General features: G+C 35.1%; 1 protein-coding gene and 1 pseudogene across 1 annotated transcript; one reads left to right on the top strand and one right to left on the bottom strand.

The window, feature by feature from the left end:
* Positions 1-412: 412 nt before the first annotated feature.
* LOC132543828 (putative methyltransferase DDB_G0268948) lies at positions 413-9,669 on the bottom strand. The gene is made up of 6 exons (XM_060207343.1): positions 9,445-9,669; positions 7,688-7,719; positions 5,799-6,255; positions 4,298-4,398; positions 2,334-2,462; positions 413-503 (listed from the first exon to the last, which is right to left on the bottom strand). The coding sequence occupies exons 1-6, from the start codon at positions 9,667-9,669 to the stop codon at positions 413-415; spliced, it is 1,035 nt and encodes a 344-aa protein (XP_060063326.1).
* Positions 9,670-15,560: 5,891 nt separating this feature from the next.
* LOC132543827 (putative methyltransferase DDB_G0268948) lies at positions 15,561-18,757 on the top strand (annotated as a pseudogene).
* The last annotated feature ends 1,530 nt before the right edge of the window (positions 18,758-20,287 follow it).

Genomic DNA, 20,287 nt, shown 5'->3' with positions numbered 1-20,287 from the left:
ATCGGTTGAATAGCTAGACAAACCAGCAATAAAACATGATTTATATGGATTTTTGTGAAGTTAAGGCATCCAATACAAATGGAGGACGTCCATATTCTTACCATTAGTAAGCATTCTAAATAATAGTAATTTTCTGCTGACAGGATCAAGTTATTGGACGACTTATGAGAAGGCAGAATAACATACCTGTCATGTTTAATTTGAATTTAAAATTAGATACAGTTTAATCAAATAATGAATTCAAATGCACGAAACAACGACATAGGTCATCAGGGAATAAGTTTGTCTTATCCGCCTTACTCCAACAATGTCATTTATTTTGTGTCAGTTTCATTGATGTCGAGCTGGATACAGTAAGATTAACGTTATTGTAGGTATATCCTGGAAAAACATCACGAATATTTCAGCTGTTTTACTTTCGTCCTAATAACAAAATAATGTGAGAAGTCAGGGAAATAGGACGAACTACCCCGGAGTCTTGATCTTCGTACAAACTCCTTAATCTGAAATACAAAAGAAAAACGCTTTCATTTTAAACCATATTATCAAAATATGCTGATAGCTATGACTGCTTTAGTTTTAGTCTATATTTTGTGAAGATCATTCCAAATGAGAATTAGATATGTTCGTAGTTTATAACTAGTGGTAGCGTGTATATAAACGGATATGTAAGTTTGTTTACAACGCGACCTGTAATGTAAAAAAATGAACGTTGTAAACTGTTTAATATATGTACATTTATTTATTATTAATCTGAAGTTCAGTGTACTAAGATTTGCTTTGTCGAGTTCGATTTTGTTCTATCAAGTCCATCACTTGTTGAAAGCTAGTATCTTTTCTGCTTTGATGAACCATTAAATATTGAATAGATGAATAAAATAATGAGTAATGAGAATGTGGAAAAATGTTGACCCCAATTATGTTTTGTTTTTATAGAGCCGTTAGAAATATTGAAATAAAAGATCAAATGATTGTGGTCAAGAATCTCATTAAACTGCTTCCCGTAGTGACATTTTCTATATAAATGGGTCGTTACGAATATTATATATGTAAATAGATAGTACAATAAGGTTAGCGCTCATATTAAGGATATCGAAATGTATGGTGGCCAAACCTTATATCGTAGCGACATAATATGAAAAAAATCAGTTTCAGGGGCATCCTTGGTTGTGTTCGAGGCAATCATTGTTTTATTATTTTTTCTCTTTAATTGAAAGATCATAGAAAGCGGCTTGCACCATAAGAATAAAAAATGTGAAAACACTTAATTCTATCTTTAAACTGAAAAAAAACCGCAGAATGAAGATTTAAAAATGGTGTACGTCCTTGATAATGTTCTATAATGAAACTTTTTTACAAAAACTTTTACTAGTTTCGTGGTTAAATAAGAAGTGGTCGCTGTGCTCTCTTTTGTAATTGTCAACCAATTACACATTTTACTAAGATTAAGAAACAAACAGATATTTTAAGAAATGGTCCATCAATTTAAAATTCATGAATTTGAGATCTTTGATTGCTGGTGTTAAATTATTATAATTTAGTTGAAATCTACGTGTAAGACGTGTAATGTAGTGCAGTGAAGAATCAGCTGTTGTACATTTTAGTATCATGAGCTATGTAATGCACGCGCCGAATTTCTACAAAAAGTCATATACAGACCACAGTTCATACTATACATGAACACGTGTACAGAAGCACACAACTGTACGATATTACGTTGCGATTTATTTGATATGAACTTTGTCCTCCTCCGGTCAAACATGACATTCACTCATCCGTAATCTGTTGTAGTTTTTATCGTCTTTGTATGTGCAAAGCACAGCTGAATTAACAAGATTTGATGAACAAGAGTAACGTTATGCCCCCGAAATATTCAGGATTGGTTGTACTGAATGCAATGCAAATATGAACAAGATAAAAATGTTGACAGAAACAAAGAGAAAAGGACTAAAAACATATTGTTGAATAAAAAGTGGGGCTCACGGGAGCACAATAATGTCATGTTGTGTTCAAGCAAACAAAGGTTCGAAGAAGCAGATTCAATGCTGAGGGTAGAGATATCTAGAAGACAAAATGATGAAAAACCATTGACAATAAGTCTTCCCAAAAATGTAAAATCACAAGCCATTAAGATATGTACCTTTTCAAGTAGCGTGTGACTGATTTACAAAAAACTACAGCAGCCCATACTCTTTAGCGGGAACTACACCCAACATGCATGTATATTTATACTATGTACACATGTCCATGAACTATGGAAGCATGTATAGCACAGATGTTGTAGGATTTGGTAACTTTATATTAACAGTGTAATTTGACAGTATAACGAGTACCTGTGCCCTACGTCCGTCAGTACTGTTGTGTCCGGATTCTTCTTTTGGTATGTTTGCCAGGCTGACCAGGATGACAAATAACCAACGTAAGATTCGATATCGATGTGTCGTTCAACGTTTAAACGCTCCCTAAAAATTGATAAAAACAAAAAAAGAGTTTCAAATTATCGTAAAACGCTTTTGACGAAAATGTCGCAATCTGGACATAAAAGGGTATTTTATTTTCGAAAATACTGCTCCAATTTTCTAGGTTCAAGTGATTTCCATTCAACAATTATCATTCGAGCAGCACTATTATTCACAACATAGAAATTTGTTCGTAAAAACGAAAGTATTCTTTACAATGCAGAAATATCCCTTCGTACGTTCAAAACAACTGTTATTGTTAGCCAGCTGGAGGTCTGCTATTGACAGACAAAAGTCTTTAGTTTTATTAATTGAAAATCTTTCACACAAGCTTACATCAAAATAAAAGAGATTGCGAACTTGCTTTCAAATTCTATCAATACGCGTTTTCGTTTTGGAAGGTTTATCACACACATGAAAGGAATAAGGTATCTTTTGTAGCCCTGAATAGATTAGGATTATTTTTCATGTTTCTATGATAAAAAGATCAAATTATAAGAATACGTAAAGGTAAAGCTGTAATCATGAAAATATACTACCATTATATTCCTGATCATTTGAATGTCGTATTGTACTTCTCTATAAACAGTGGTTACACGGATTGCATGTACCCTTGAACAAAATGGTCATAACCTGTCATCCCTTTGGGAAGAACATACAAAAAACTCATCTTTGATATACAATGTATGTTAAAATGTATTTCAAGAAGTACACAAATATATATTTGGTTAGTCAATGCAGTAAAATTGATAATACGTTCTTGGCTAATACACTTACGTTAAGAGTACTCTGTAAAGAAATATGAAGGTTTGTCACAAACCTCTTGATGATTCGATACTACTATGATTATACGAGACACATAAGTGAATAACACCTTTTCTTAACTTAGAGTGAGATACAGTAGAGCCAAACAATGAATTAAACTACGTCATATAACTGTTTCATCTTAATAGGACTAGTCGGTGCTCAGTGCCTACATTTTGAAGGCTATTAGGTGATTAAGGAAAATCCAAAGTTATGAAAAAGGCAAAATCTAGACGGGAAGGCGCAGCAGCCCGATAATCAGATAATTGTTATACATCGGATTACTTTAAAATAACGTCAAGTATATGTATGCTTTCTTAACCGTGTCACTATGAGAGAGAATTAAAACGTGGCAAACAGGTAATGACAATCCTCGAGGATCCACCAGCAGTATCTACCACCTGCTATCTTAAAGATTGTACAAAAATCACACAAGTGAACAACGCCTTTTCATACTTTGGAGAGAAATGCAGTAGAGCTGTTTCGGCATTCTTGGATTTGTCAGTGATGCTATATCATACCGCTGTTTCGTCCTTCTAGGACTCGTCATTTATGCTACATCAAACAGCTGTTTCGTTCTTCTAGGTCTCGTCAGTGATGCTTAGGGACTAAATGTTGAATCCAGTCTAGGGGGCGAGTATAGAAAACCTAAAGTGATCATAGAAAAAGTCGAAATCTAGACGTGGAGGTGCAGGGTTACAATCACTTGTGTTGGATGCACCCCTTTAACGTATCATGGCAAGACGATAAGACTAGTTTAACATCAAATGAATTTCGAGGTCTCATAACGGTATATTGTAATGACTTTAAAGTTGAATGACACACATTTGTAATCTTGAAAACGAGAGTATTAGCCTGTAATTGTTCAGTTTGTTTTTCTTCTGGAACCAATTTGCGAGGGTTCAGTTTTGGTCATGACATGTTCAATTGCTGCAAAAGGGTGAAAGTGTGACAACTGGTGTATCGCGGTTGGGCCAATACATGATGCATTGATGTCTGTTTTGCGATAATTTTTGGAAGTTACAAATATTTACCTTAATGTTTCTTCGAAGGGAAGTTCTATCAGTGATAAACCATTAACAATATGTTTGCGTTTCTCTGTCCAGCAATCGCGCAAAGTTTTGCCTTGGAACTCCTGCAAATAAACATATAAAAAAACATATAAAACCAACAGCAACATGTCTATAAGTAATGAAAAGTGATATCTATTTTAAACAAAAAATAAATACAAGTCTAAAAACATTCATACACATTCAACAGCCGCAATATAATACTCGGTTGAGAGAACTTGTCTTTATCTTGATTGGTTGAGCGTCAGACTAGTGAGCCAGGGGTCCCGTGTTCGATTTCTAGCGGAGGCATTGAAATAAATAATGACCTCTGTTACAATAATCCATACTGAAATTAAATAAAATTATGTCAGAATTTAAACGATCTACATGGGGACCCATGAAAAGTACAAGGAGGATAGGACCAGGTATTTCGGAAGGGTAAGCGTATTCTACATCCTCGATAATATCCGCATTGTCTTTTGCTTCATCGACAGCACCCGCCAAATAAATCTTGATAAAGTCAAGTAAGTCACATTCTCAAATGAGAGCAAGGTATACAACAACGGAACCACCAGGCAACCTAACTTGCATTAAAATACGCCCAACTTCATATCGCACAAACAAATAGAATATTTCTAAATGAGACTCCTATCACGGGTTTGCCCGTCAGGGTAGGATACCTTGCACTAAAATGTGTATACTGGGAACAGGTCCTTCAATATCGATTCATTGGTTAGTAACACATTAAAAGGAAGGACAAAGAACACTGTATCCTTACGCATATCAATAGTTTATGTCAAGCCTAGCTTTGTTTTCGCTTTTTTATTTTGGGATATTTATGTTGAAGTGGTCTTGTCAGAGATATGAAATGGTATCTTTTATGTTACAGACTAGAAAGAGATTTTTTTAAAGGAGTGAAAGAAAATGTATATGAAAAGCAAACAGTAACAACAACAAGATATGAACGTGTGAGCAAATCCGGAATCCTCAATAAAACTACGAGATAAGAAAGATTTTCAGAAATATCACTTAGAAGTAGACGCAGAATAAGACCAAATATACATAAGAAATTGTGATCTGAGACCCTGTTGACATTTGCAAAAAAAAGTTAACCTAAAATGCCAAACCTTTATGTTCGAAACAAATTGACGAATTGATACTATGAAACTGTAGTTACTATGTACTTTCTACAAACACAAAAAGTTTTGACATACAAAATAGTACATAATTAAATTAGGAGACAAAGATTTTACTTAATTGTGAATATATCAGGTCAAAGCTCATGGTTTGAGGAAACTGTGAACCGAGGTAAATAATAACGAGTATATTAAAAATCATAAAAAAGATATATTGAATTAGGGGAAAATTAAATAAAAGAACAAATATATAGCAAAATTCATTTCCGTGTTTACACCGGCGTTACAAGAACGTGAAAATTGCATATTACAACCATGTGTACGTCTACTTGTTCCTGTGAACCTACTTCCCAAACAATTTGGTGTGCTTCATTGTTGTGTATTTTGTCGTCAATGAAAGAATACACTGCCAGAACACCACCAGGTCGCAGCACGCGGCTCACTTCCTTCATGAACGTTGGTATGTCCATCCAATGAATGGCAGTTGCTGTGGTCACAAGATCGACTGTTTCGTCACCTTGAAAACCAAGGTCTTCGGCATGGCCTTCTCTGAAATCCACATTACTTGATACTTTTCTAGCTGCTGTAATCTGCTCTTTGCTGATATCTACTCCGATGACATGCTTACATATGCTTGTCAAAGGGAGGGTACTCTGTCCACTTCCACATCCGACGTCAACAGCTAAGTCTAGGGTATTGGCATCAGATTCCATACAATATTCTTTTATTCTGCGGTAAAGTCTCTCTGGGTATGAAGGTCGGTATTTAGCATACAATTTTGCATGCTCTTTGCCCTCAAATAAACTGAATTCGTTTGATTGAGTTGCAGACATTCTGAAACAAACGTTTTAGTAATGTTTTATTCAACAGCACACACATTGTATCACATGAAATTTTCAGTATACTTGGAAATATTGATTTCATTGAATGGTAAAATAATGTGAACATATGCCGTTTGTTATTCTGCTATCAGTCTTGTACTTAACACAAGAGAGACTAAATCTTGTCATGTTTCTCATCTTTTTACATTGCACCAATGTTATTGTAAACAAGTCACCTGATTTTCTTTGTAAAAAACGTTATTCTAATCAGTATCGATGTAATTTACTTAACCAATGAACGGTACACAGAACGTGACATCAGTTTCTTTGTTTGACCAAGGATTAAATTGCATGTGCCGTCTCTGAAGTCAAACACACTTACTCTTCTGGAACACTTGGTTTTTTAAGGAGTCTGTGTTTAAATATCTTTTTTGCTCCTATTGTGCCTAAGGTTTATTAAATTTGTGTTTTTGAGTTTGATGAAATGACTTTATAACCATTCCTTACCATATAAGCATGAAGCATATCCTTTGAAATGATATATATATATAAGTGGAGTAATGAAATTATAAGCTGTTTTAATTGGTCCTTGTTTTAAAGCAAACATTACTTGGGACGGTGTTAGATATGAAGTTTACTATCTTCTGTACCAGACAAATATTTGATCAGGTTTGAAAATGTCTTAAGATAACTAGGGTGTCAACAAGTGAAGGAAACCGTACATCAGAAAAACAATTATATTCATAGTGTTAGCGTCGTAATTGAAAACATCAAGAAGATACCAACTTGTAAACATAATCGCAATCCAAACTTATAAATAATAAAACTATGGCATATATGAACACGGAAATATTACACGGCGACTCCTGTAAACAGTACAAGGAGAATAAGACCAGGTATTCCGGTAGAGTAAGCGTATGTTGAACATATGTATCACAAGCTTTTAAACGTCCATTTACGGATAATTGTAATGAATCATATCATGCAATCTTTAGAAATATGTAATTTACGATTTTTAACGATATTTCAATAATAAATATTATCAAGGCTAAAAAAACACTCCAAACATAATATCATAATAACAAATCGAGGTTTCTTTTTTATATACAGCTTTATTACAGCAGCATAACAGACACAAATAATTATACTTGGTAATGGGTCCTTTTTGCTGTAAGTCATAATCAATGATAACGTTGACATAAAATTTTACTTTCACAACTTTCGCTGGATCGTTTGTTGAAGATCGAAGTTTGACAAAGGTGCTCAAAGCATGCTGAACGTTAAATGTAAATATCGTTAATAAATTAGCATGACAACTCAAAAGGACAAAAATGTATGTTTTAATACATACACAATTGAACGTCATCAAAACCTGGATAATAAACTCTTAAACTGGGATTGTAATGGTGTAAAACAAGTACGTGGACCTAAAGTGAATCCCCAAGAAAGAAATATTAGATTACAAAGAAGATAAAATGGCGATGGTGTGAAAAACTAGAACGTCACCTGTAAATGAATCTTCTGAATGGTGATAGTACTTTATAACTCAAGTTATGGTACCCAAGAGAGTTAAGAATCAATTTACAGAATTCGGTATAACACCTCCGCACCTAGCATCAAACATACCTACTTGTCGTGAAAGGTGTGCTGCTCCGTGGTACATACGTCGGTATTACCTGACGGATAACTTGTTAATGTTTATGTCACATGTTAACAGGTCATGGACGCTAGCCGCAGTATTAAAGCAAGGTTTATTCTCCTCGTCTCAATCTAGGTCAAGCTGATGTGTGTCCTTATAGAAAACTTGTTTACGATGTATCTGAAACAAACAAAAGATAACGAAGTAGACTAGGTTGTGTAGATTTACATGGTGGGTGTTGTCGATGAAGCAGAGATTGCTTACACTTCCTTAACACCTGGTCTTATTTTCCTTGTACCTTTTTTGGAGTCTTCGTGTAAATCTTTCTTTTCTTCATATTTTGACCTAGTTTATTGAATATGATTCTTTTAAATTATGATTATGTTTCCATGTTGGTATTTTCTTGATTTCTTTTACAATATCAGATGTCAATTCTAAATAACAACAATAAGATATCTCCCTAATATCTTGACTCTGATAATGGTATTGAGAATGGGCATTAGTCATTATATACAACAACTGAACTGTAATACAATCAGAAACATCACAACAACTAGCAATAACAACAAAATCATGCTATAAAGGCGGACTTCCATACAGTATGCCTATCACTAACATTCAATGGTATTATCACATGACCACGTCACATAATTCTACAATATGTCTGTGATATACAAAGCTTTCGTGAACACGTGTACTTTGCTAAGAATAAGAATCAATTTGTTCATTCAGGCAAGCGTCACTGGAAATTGTGTATACCTTAATGGATTGTGATTATATAATTTTGGATAATTATTACCAATTGTTTCTCAAAATTCTATCTTCTTGATATCTGTCAGCTTTTAATCGGCTTCTTCGAAATTTGGTAGGCCTGAAAACACTTCTACATTGTGCTCTCCTGAAAAACAATTTTTAATCAACAATATTTCAAAAAGTCCTTTTCCTTCTGTTCTGTTAAACATCTTCATCTTGTTCATATATTATTCCGTTTCCCACATATCTCTTTGAACTTGATATGCTTCAATTTCACACCAACCTCTTGACAACATAAGTCATCATCATTATTATTTATTTATTTATTTATTTATTTATTTATTATTTTATTTCATTTATTTTTTTTTTTTTTTTTTTTTTTGCATTTGGAAATGTTCCGCCCTGCTTTACCCTTGTTTTAGTCTTGTTCATTCGGCTGTGGATTGCACTCACAAAGACGATAAAAACTAAAACAGATTAAGGATGCGTGAAAGTCATGTTTGACCGGGAGAAGGACATAGCTCATGCAAAATGATAATACGATATGTAACCGCTGTAAGATTGCTGACTATTTACGAGAGGTGTATTCATAATATCGCTCACCAAGACGCTGATAGACACGTTGTCTCCCGTCCGACGTGTAAAGCGAGACTCGTCTCCAATACGCAATACGCGTCTCCAAAGGGCAAAACGATATCAATTAGGCACATGTGCATTCTCATTAAACATAAACCTAACTTGTCTGGAGTAGACTTGTAGAAGTATGCATGATCAGCCCACCTGCGGGGTAGACTTGTAGAAGTGGGACCGATCAGCCCACGTGTGGAGTAGACTTGTAGAAGTGGGACCGATCAGCCCACCTGTGGGGTAGACTTGTAGAGTGGGCATGATCAGCCCACCAGTGGGGTAGACTTGTAGAGTGGGCATGATCAGCCCACCTGTGGGGTAGACTTGTAGAGTGGGCATGATCAGCCCACTTGTGGGGTAGACTTGTAGAGTGGGCATGATCAGCCCACCAGTGGGGTAGACTTGTAGAAGTGGGATCGATCAGCCCTACAGTGGGGTAGACTTGTAGAAGTGGGACCGAACAGCCCACCTGTAGGGTAGACTTGTAGAGTGGGCATGATCAGCCCACCTGTGGTGTAGACTTGTAGAGTGGGCATGATCAGCCCACCTGTGGAGTAGACTTGTAGAAGTGTGCATGATCAGCCCACCTGTAGGGTAGACTTGTAGAGTGGGCATGATCAGCCCACTTGTGGGGTAGACTTGTAGAGTGGGCATGATCAGCCCACATGTAGGGTAGACTTGTAGAGTGGGCATGATCAGCCCACCAGTGGGGTAGACTTGTAGAGTGGCCATGATCAGCCCACCAGTGGGGTAGACTTGTAGAGTGGCCATAATCAGCCCACCAGTGGGGTAGACTTGTAGAAGTGGGACCGATCAGCCCTACAGTGGGGTAGACTTGTAGAAGTGAAACCGATCAGCCCACTTGTAGGGTAGACTTGTAGAGTGGGCATGATCAGCCCACCTGTGGGGTAGACTTGTAGAGTGGGCACGATCGCCCACCAGTGGGGTAGACTTGTAGAGTGGGCATGATCAGCCCACCAGTGGGGTAGACTTGTAGAGTGGGCATGATCAGCCCTACAGTGGGGTAGACTTGTAGAAGTGGGACCGATCAGCCCACCAGTGGGGTAGACTTGTAGAGTGGGCATGATCAGCCCGCCTGTGGGGTAGACTTGTAGAAGTGGGCATGATCAGCCCACCTGTGGTGTAGACATGTAGAAGTGTGCCTGATCAGCCCAACTGGACAGCGTACTTCGAACACAACATGTGCAGTAGCGCCCACCATCTACAGAGGCTGCACACATATTCCAAGCAATGGAACCTACTTATATTGGAGACAATGTACTACAGTGTAAGTCGTTCTTCAAGCGAAGACTTGTAAACTGCTGGATAATGCCTCCGTGTAATAGTACATAACTGGCCATATTTGTATCAGATCTGTTGTGTATTGTATCCTCTCCTCAAACCCTAGGCAAAAGCTAATAAAAGACGGAGAACGACGTAAGATATCCGTAAAAATCGATAAAACCTATTATTTCAATCACGCTTATATTTCCCACACGCGTTTCCATACTTTAATTAATTGAACCAATTAAGATTCAGTGATAATGATTTTATATATCATTTTATCACACATGCTTTATATAGGTCACCAAATATTTACCCAATATAGAATAAACTGTTCAGTAGACATTGAGTAAACAGCGAATGATGAATATCAATACCACGATAAACAAACTAGTATGTACTTGTTGGCCTCCATACCTTCCATACTCGTACGAATTATACGCTTACGTAACTGATACAAAATAATTCATAACATTAGAAGCTATTTATGGTACAAATATACTTTTATCTTACTCATATCATAAATGCCTAGCTATCAAAACGCTACTCAAAATCTATAGATGAAATATGCACACGCATAAGTAAACACAACAAAACCTCATACGTGCTTCAGTGGACCGCAAAGTGTCGTCGATGAAGCAGATCATGTTAACTCTTCCGGAGCACCTGGTCTTATCATCCATGTGATTTTAAAGTAATGTCAAAGTAAACATTTCTGTTCTTCATATTTTCCTTAGTTTTTATCGCATTTGAGTTTGGATTATTGTTAAATTGACACGTTGATGTCTGTTTTTAAGAAGCATATGAGGGAATTGTTGTAAAGCCTTATAACGGAGTTGAATAAATTACATGTATATTGTTTTGTTTTGACAAACTACGTTTCTAAACGGAATACATTTAAATACAAACTTGATTTATTTTACAACAATTGCTTCGTGTTAAATATTAATGACAACAATAAACTTATACAGAATATCAAACGGAAACACTGATATGTCATTTGTTACTATTTGTTGCAAAACTGTACATTTTTATTGTGAATTAATTATCATAGCACACGCTATAATGTGATGCAAACACGGAATTTGTTATTTATTTCTTTACGTTTAATAAGAGAACTACTTGTTGTTTGATATCATATTTTGTACATATGTTACTGCTGTGTGCGTTATCAGTCGTGTAGACAATGTACCACCTAGCCTATGTATTCGATTTTAATGAACAGATCATTCGTTTTCACTGACTCGTCCCATAGATTTTGATGGACATTATCTTACATCAAAGTTGGGGACATTTCCAAAACTCGACTATCATGTGTTACGTGTTCTATATTGTTGTATTCATTTGAATAATTTATATACGAATATATGAGCTTATATGGTGTCAAAGACATGTACACTCAATTGTCGTTAAATATCCCCGCATCCCTACCCCATCCTCAAAATCGTTTACAGTATATTTATATATGATCAATGAAGTAATAGCAACAGTACGGACAAACTAATTGTCAAAATTATCGAGGCAACCTGCCCCTATATCAAGACACACATATTTCATGAATTACATCACATACCTTAAACAAAATAACAAATACACAGTGTAGTTACAATAAAAATACTAGTTAAATGCACAATTTATATATATATATATATATTTAATTCCAGCTCACTATAGGTAATAAATTCACTGAAGACAGCTTGGTACTTGAATTGTATTTGATTCAATACCTTAAGACTGGATTATTACATAACTGTCATATTCCACTCTACAAAGGTCCTTAAAACTATGTTCACAGTACTTAACAATGTAACCGATAATCTGGGCCTGGTTAAGTAACAGAATTATTGATTTGAATCGCACCTGTTTCGTCCCGATTTTATCTTATTGGTGCTATTTACCTAACATATGGAAATATGCATTTAATTCAATAACATAAATATTGATCATTTTGAACTAAGGGAGCCTAGCGAGGCCAACGGGTTACACAGCATTGTGTTGAGAAAAATAAACTTATTGAAGATGAAGAGTACAACTTCCTAATGTAATCATTTTAAAGTAAAGAGAGCAACCTTGTCAGTTTTTTCAGCCTCACTGTCCTAATATCCCGACTCTAGTGATGGTATAGAAGAATGTTATGTTCGTATATCTCTTACTGAAACAGGTCAATTAAATCCGTCCAGGCCGATACACTCTTGAATCTCTGGATCCTGAAAGCAAAAGCTCAAAGCTGGGATTCACGTCGGCCATCATGTCATTCGACCTGTCCTTTCTTTGTAATATGAAAGTGTTGTGCTTCAAATCGAGTCAATACTTTACACTGTTCGATCCTAGCCAGGGAAGCGTCATAGCCAGATATACCAGGCTTTTGTTGATAAGGTACGTTATTACAGCTCTTCAAACTAAAACATAAAATTGTTAATATAAACTTGTACGGAGGATACACAGGGGAATAGCAATACTTGTCAATAAAAGTGAATGTAATAAAACTGCATCTTACGGTCAACAGTCTCTCTAAGACAAATTAGTGTTCGTAAGGGTCTAAAATGTTAAAAATTAGAAGTCGCTGAGAAGGCAAAATTGGTCATAATGTGCGTCAGGTAGAAGATAAAAAATGCATCAACTGCAAAATTTACAAATTTTATAGCCTTCAATGATTTGTATTAAATTTAGTTATTTCAAAAACTATAAAAACATTTGTATATTCTGCACCGTGATACGAAAATTCTTAAAAATCCTTTTACATCTACATTGATTGGCAGGCAAATCTGCTGAATACTGAATATGTATGAGCAAACATATATATATATATACATAGACACGAAACAATAGAGTAATTTCAGCTGCTGCAGTAACACAGCTCAAAGTTTGCAGACCGAGAGCGGCATTGATCCAAAAGAAAGGTACATGCGATGTAAGTATATATATATATATATATATATATATAATATATATATATATATATATATATATCTTTAATCAATATATGATTTAATTATCGTTATTTCGGAAACTGTAAATTGAAACCTTTTGTTATTTTACATAAAAAAAGTATTGGATTCATCACCATTTCTAACAAATAGCAGGTAATTTACATCTATATAATATTTTTTTTTTCAATTTATAATGAGTTCCTTAACATGATCATGAGGAAACAAAAACGAACTTTTATATAAAATAGCATTAGAAATATGCTTAACGATTTCCTTTATTTGCGAATCATCGTTGTTTCACACTGCTACTGGAGAACAATTAAGAACTAACACCCTTATTAGTTTGAAAGATTAACTTGACAGTTCTGGTTAATTTCAATAGCATAAATTCTTTCGCCATGAAAGCTTAAAAAGAAATGAAAAAAAACACAATTCCTACTTCACAACTAAAATGATAATAATGTATTTGCTACACTTTTGAAATTCTGTTTCTTATGTCTTCGTTTTTGAGGACCAAGTGACATCTAGAGATAATTACATATACCTAATTATTGATGTGCTATATTGACATCCATCCTTAACACATCTTGCACGTGTCACATATGTTGGGATACATAAAGATATACCGTACTCAGGTGGTCAGCCAGGAATACATCTTATGCTATGTTTAATATGAGGATTTATCATGGCATGTGGAAAATTCTATTTCATCTGTCTGAAACTGAGATTATGCCATGGCGCAGCGTCCGTCGTCATCTTTTTCCTTTAAACAACTTTCACTAAATTATTAAAAGACCAACGGTAGCGATATTGGGACTATAGAATACTGGGCTATAAAACATGTTCAAAAATGCAATTAACATACTTTTGAGTCCATAGGTCAAACTTATTATAAATTTAATAGAGGTATGACAAAAGAGGAAGAAAAGAAAGATTTACATCTAAAAAGTAGGAGGAGAATAAGACCAGGTGTTCTTGAAGAGAAGCGTTTTCTGCTTCTTTGACAACATTCGCTATGTTATTCTTGGTCAATCCTAGACATCCATGTCACATTCTTAATTTAGAGAGAGATCTGCGATAACGGAACCACCAGACAAACTAACGAGCATCAAACACGTCCAACTTTGTATCGCACAAAGAAACCCTCAAACCAACTAACGAGCATCAAACACGTCCAACTTTGTATCGCACAAAGAAACCCTCAGACAAGCTAACGAGCATCAAACACGTCCAGCTTCATATCACACAAAGAAATATAATGGGTTTTTTTCAAATCCTTCTCCACGTGTAGGAAATTAAAAGATATTGTCCTTATTTGCTCTGAAGCATTCTTGGATGAGGGGTTGTCAGTCTTGTATATGTAAACACATACCCAGCGGGAGTGGGGGGGGGGGGGGGGGGGGCTAATAAGGGAAGAAGAGCAATATCTTTCAGATCCTGCTTTTTCTTACAGGAATAGTTGCCTTAATTTAGTCTACAGCATTGCCTGGTAAAATGAATCAATTTAGTGCAAACTGTCCGCGAGGGCGGGGCCCACTTTAGGAAATAATGGAAATTCTTTAAAATCCAATTTTTGTAGAAATGATACTTTTTGTCATTTTGGTCCGAAGCATTTATTGGTGATGGGGAATCGATTTTGTACAAACGACGCGTTACGACTCTCTTTGGCAGGATGTGTTGGACCTGTAGGAATGAATAGATTTTGCACAAATTTAGTCTAAAGTATTCTTGGCTGAAGGAGAATTATTTCTGTATAAACGGTTGATACCGTCTCGCTAGGGCGAGAGGAGCGAGGCCCCATAGGGGAAATGTTAATTTTAAGATCTTTCTTACGTAGAAGGATATAGTCCAATTTTGGTCCAAAGCAACTTTTATGAAAAGTGAATCGAACTTCTGTTTGACCGCGAAACGGGATTCTAATATGGAAATTATTTCAAAAATCATGTCATATTTGAAATTCTTTGTTAAAGACTGAATAGCTAATAACCCAGGTGATCGATACAGGCCCCTTAGGCCCTTTTCTCTACACATTTTATTTTATCTATAATTTATAGAATGGCATCCATTGATACTGACATACATGGTCGATTTAAAGGATTGGAACATGCTAAGCTGTATGCAAAATATCGACCGTCTTATCCAAAGGAGATTTATGAGTTGATACAGAAATATTATCAACAATCTTCTGACACCTTGAACTTGGCAATCGACGTTGGATGTGGAAATGGACAGAGTACTTTCCCTTTGCTTGATATAAGTAAACACGTTATTGGGATAGATATCAGCAAAGACCAAATCGACGAAGCAAACAAGATTGTCAGTAACATTGAATTCAAGGTAGGACTTGCTGAGAATTTAAGTTTCCAGGATGATGAAACCGTAGACCTACTCACCGCTGGCACGGCCATTCACTGGATAAATCGACCGTCGTTTTGGAAAGAAGCGACACGTGTGCTGCGGCCTGGGGGAGTATTAGCAGTATATTCCTACAATGTCCATACAATACATAACACAGAAGCTCACCATCTTATATGGGAGGTATGAACGTGCGTTGATGAATAATATTCAAATATTCGATAATAATTACCTTTTCTGGAGATTGAGATATTCTGACTCAGAAGCAGCAATGACAGACAGACAGACAGACAGACAGACAGACAGACAGACGGACGGACGGACAGACTGACAGACAAATATTACTTGTGTATAAAGTAAATGTATACCTTGGAATTTGTTCTATCCATAGTTCATATCTTTAGTTATATTATACCGGTAAAGAATCAGTATATGTTTTAGGATTTCTATAACAACACTTTAAAAGACTGTTGGACGGAACACAGAATTCATCTTGACAACGGTTTAGCAATGGTAAAACTTCCCTTCGAAGATTCGGTGAGGTAAATATCACGATCAGAAAACTCTCCATTATCGGCACGAGGTGAATTAGTACTGTAAACCAAGCACACTGTACCAAGTACCAATTTAGTATTACAACCTCCACACAATTCTACATTACATCCTTCACACAATTCTACATTACATCCTTCACACAATTCTACATATTCTACATTACATCCTTCACACAATTCTACATTACATCATTCACACAATTCTACATTACATCATCCACACAATTCTACATTACATCCTTCACACAATTCTACATTACATCCTTCACACAATTCTACATTACATCATCCACACAATTCTACATTACATCCTTCACACAATTCATACATTTTTACATCCTTCACACAATTCTACATTACATCATTCACACAATTCTACATTACATCATTCACACAATTCTACATTACATCATTCACACAATTCTACATTACATCCTTCACACAATTCTACATTACATCATCCTTCACACAATTCTACATTACATCCTTTCACACAATTCTACATTACATCATTCACACAATTCTACATTACATCCTTCACACAATTCTACATTACATCCTTCACACAATTCTACATTACATCATTCACACAATTCTACATTACATCATTCACACAATTCTACATTACATCCTTCACACAATTCTACATTACATCCTTCACACAATTCTACATTACATCCTTCACACAATTCTACATTACATCCTTCACACAATTCTACATTACATCATTCACACAATTCTACATTACATCATTCACACAATTCTACATTACATCATTCACACAATTCTACATTACATCATTCACACAATTCTACATTACATCCTTCACACAATTCTACATTACATCATCCACACAATTCTACATCATCCACACAATTCTACATTACATCCTTCACACAATTCTACATTACATCCTTCACACAATTCTACATTACATCATCCACACAATTCTACATTACATCCTTCACACAATTCTACATTACATCATTCACACAATTCTACATTACATCATCCACACAATTCTACATTACATCCTTCACACAATTCTACATTACATCCTTCACACAATTCTACATTACATCCTTCACACAATTCTACATTACATCATCCACACAATTCTACATTACATCCTTCACACAATTCTACATTACATCCTTCACACAATTCTACATTACATCCTTCACACAATTCTACATTACATCCTTCACACAATTCTACATTACATCCTTCACACAATTCTACATTACATCATTCACACAATTCTACATTACATCATTGTACAGAATGCTAAATTATTTATCAGTAATCAAGTTTGGAGTGGAAACTAACAAAATGTATGTAACTCTTCCAAAATGCAACATCGAAGTTCTCATGTATGGCGTACATGGTAAAAATTATATAGACAATTGTTTCACTGAAATATGTGTCAGTACTATTCATTTCAATATATATCAATAGTTTTTTTTCGATAGGAGAATATCGATCTGTGATTTTTTCCACGCTGTTGAATTGATTATTGATTTTGTTTTATGTGAGTGGAACATTGAAAAAATCTTCAGCATAAACATACATATTTAAATCAGTATTCATAACGAGAAGTACATTCATTGATCCAGTAAGTGTCACTTCAGTTACAGGTTCGATAACAAAACACCCAATGAAAACGATATCTACATCAAAAAATTAAATACTGTATTTTAACAAATAGTTAGCAGAAATGCGAGAAATAAGAAAATAAATTGAAATATGTTTCTGTTAAAAATGTTTTATAAAGTCACTGTCAAATTCAACTTACACAGTACTTTTTAATGTGACTAAACATAAATAAAAGGATCTCTAGTCTATTCAGAGTCTCTGTGTTACCCTATAGGAAGGACCCTTTACTTGTCAACACACAGAATCAGATATCGACGCCTACATCGGATTTCTCACAACCTGGTCTTCGTGGCAAATATTTAAGAAGAAAAACCCAGGATCGACAGTTTTAACGGATTTGCGCAGGAAGTGGGAAGTGAGTATCATTATTAGTCAGCTGTCGTCTGTAAGCTTACTGACCCTCGATAAACCCCTGAAATCGATTCCGGTGCTGATGGCGGACCATAGCTTTGACGAACTATTTGATATCCATATGCATGAATTGCTCTTACTAGGTACTTATCGTATATGATAAATACAATACGGAAGAGCATTAAGGCCACACAGAGAAAAATTGTTTAGTTTTTTCATGTTACTAATAACTGAAAAAACGAAATTATTGTTTTCTCCGAGTGGCCCTATTTTCTTCCGTAGACATGTAATCTGCCAATTTTTCCGCTTAATTTGTTTTCATTTTTTCAGTGTTAAACTAAAGTCCTTAATAAATTTTACTCGTAGGAAAACCAGCAAACTGTACAAATGGGATTTTAAGAATGCATTTTTATTAGAGCATCATTATTGAGATACATTACATCTTAACTAAATAGTTCGACGACACCTAAATTTTGCTGTAAATTCGTAAATCATACCAACTTGACATATTATGATTTGTCCACGGAATGGAAATATTTATTGTATGTCCTCCAGCGATTTTTCAGAGAAATTCGCAATAAAATTTTAATTTAATTTTCAGGCTTCTGAACCTGTACACAGATGGTGTGTCAGGAGAAGTAGGCCCAATCAAGTTTACTGTACCGATCCACCTGCTCTTGGGCAGAAAACCACTTCTCTTGTAAAACAAAATTATATTTCTGTGTGTGTATGTAAACACACAGCAATCAATAAAATCACATCACAATACACTTGAATGTTTATGTGATTCTAAAATACATCATTATATATGTGTATGAAAGAAAGACAGATCCATACTTGTAACCAATGCATCATTATATATGTGTATGAAAGAAAGACAGATCCATACTTGTAACCAATGCATCATTATATGTGTGTATGAATAAAAAGACAGATGTATACTTGTAAATACATACAAACAGTCCAGAAAAGCTGTAGTTAAGATAAAATACGTCCATTTTAATTTGATATAATTTGTTCTTCTAACCATCAAAAACCATTTGAACTTTCCATGTGTGTGTTTTACCACTTACCGTCTCTATGTCTCTTCTTGGTGTCAAAACGTTAAGCACATAACATCCAAATATATATATTCATCACCCGGAATAAAAACTGCATCTAAACCCCCAATCATAGTAACAAATCGTTTATTATGCTCAATGGTCAGTATTGTCGTTCATATTCTAATTTTTGTTTTTTGTAGGCCTTATCATACAACAAGAGTAGGGATTATCGGTCTGTAAAAAAATCCGCCATGACCCTGTTATTAAACAGGATCCTTTTTTTGTTTTTGATTTTGTAGATATTATCATACATCAACACGTCTCCTGTGTAGGTAAGTCCTTGTGCCGATACCAAAACATAACAAATACCAAGGTTTAAAGTTCGATATTTAATTTGGATCAAGGAAAAGCTTACATATATATGTAGATTCCTCATTAAACTAACCATAAAACACCCAACAACATTTACACAGATTCACCACATCTTACCGTATTAGGAAATATTGCAATGAATTACTTGTTCCAGATTTGTGTATCTCGAGCCTGTTCCGCATCTGGAGTATTGATATCTTTCTTAAGATAATAAATGTACTTATGTCAAAGATGTTTCAAGCCTGGATCCAATAGCCATTCTTAATTTTCAACAAACTCACCATTGCATTGACAGATGCCATTGGTATTGTTCTTGTCAAATAGTTGGTGGTTTTATCACAATATAAAAGATGCTGAGAAAAAATCGCCCTTTTGTACTTTTGCAAACGCACCCATCCGCACACCATGTGTATATCTCCCGCACTTTCAACCAATACGTCACTTCCGGTTT

The sequence above is a fragment of the Ylistrum balloti genome, unplaced genomic scaffold, assembly GCF_031769215.1.
Source record: "Ylistrum balloti isolate Yb309-2 unplaced genomic scaffold, AGI_CSIRO_Ybal_v1 Utg369768, whole genome shotgun sequence".
NCBI lineage: Eukaryota > Metazoa > Mollusca > Bivalvia > Pectinida > Pectinidae > Ylistrum > Ylistrum balloti.
The sequence above is the reverse complement of the archived record's forward strand: the minus strand, read 5'-3'. Positions and strand labels throughout refer to the sequence as shown.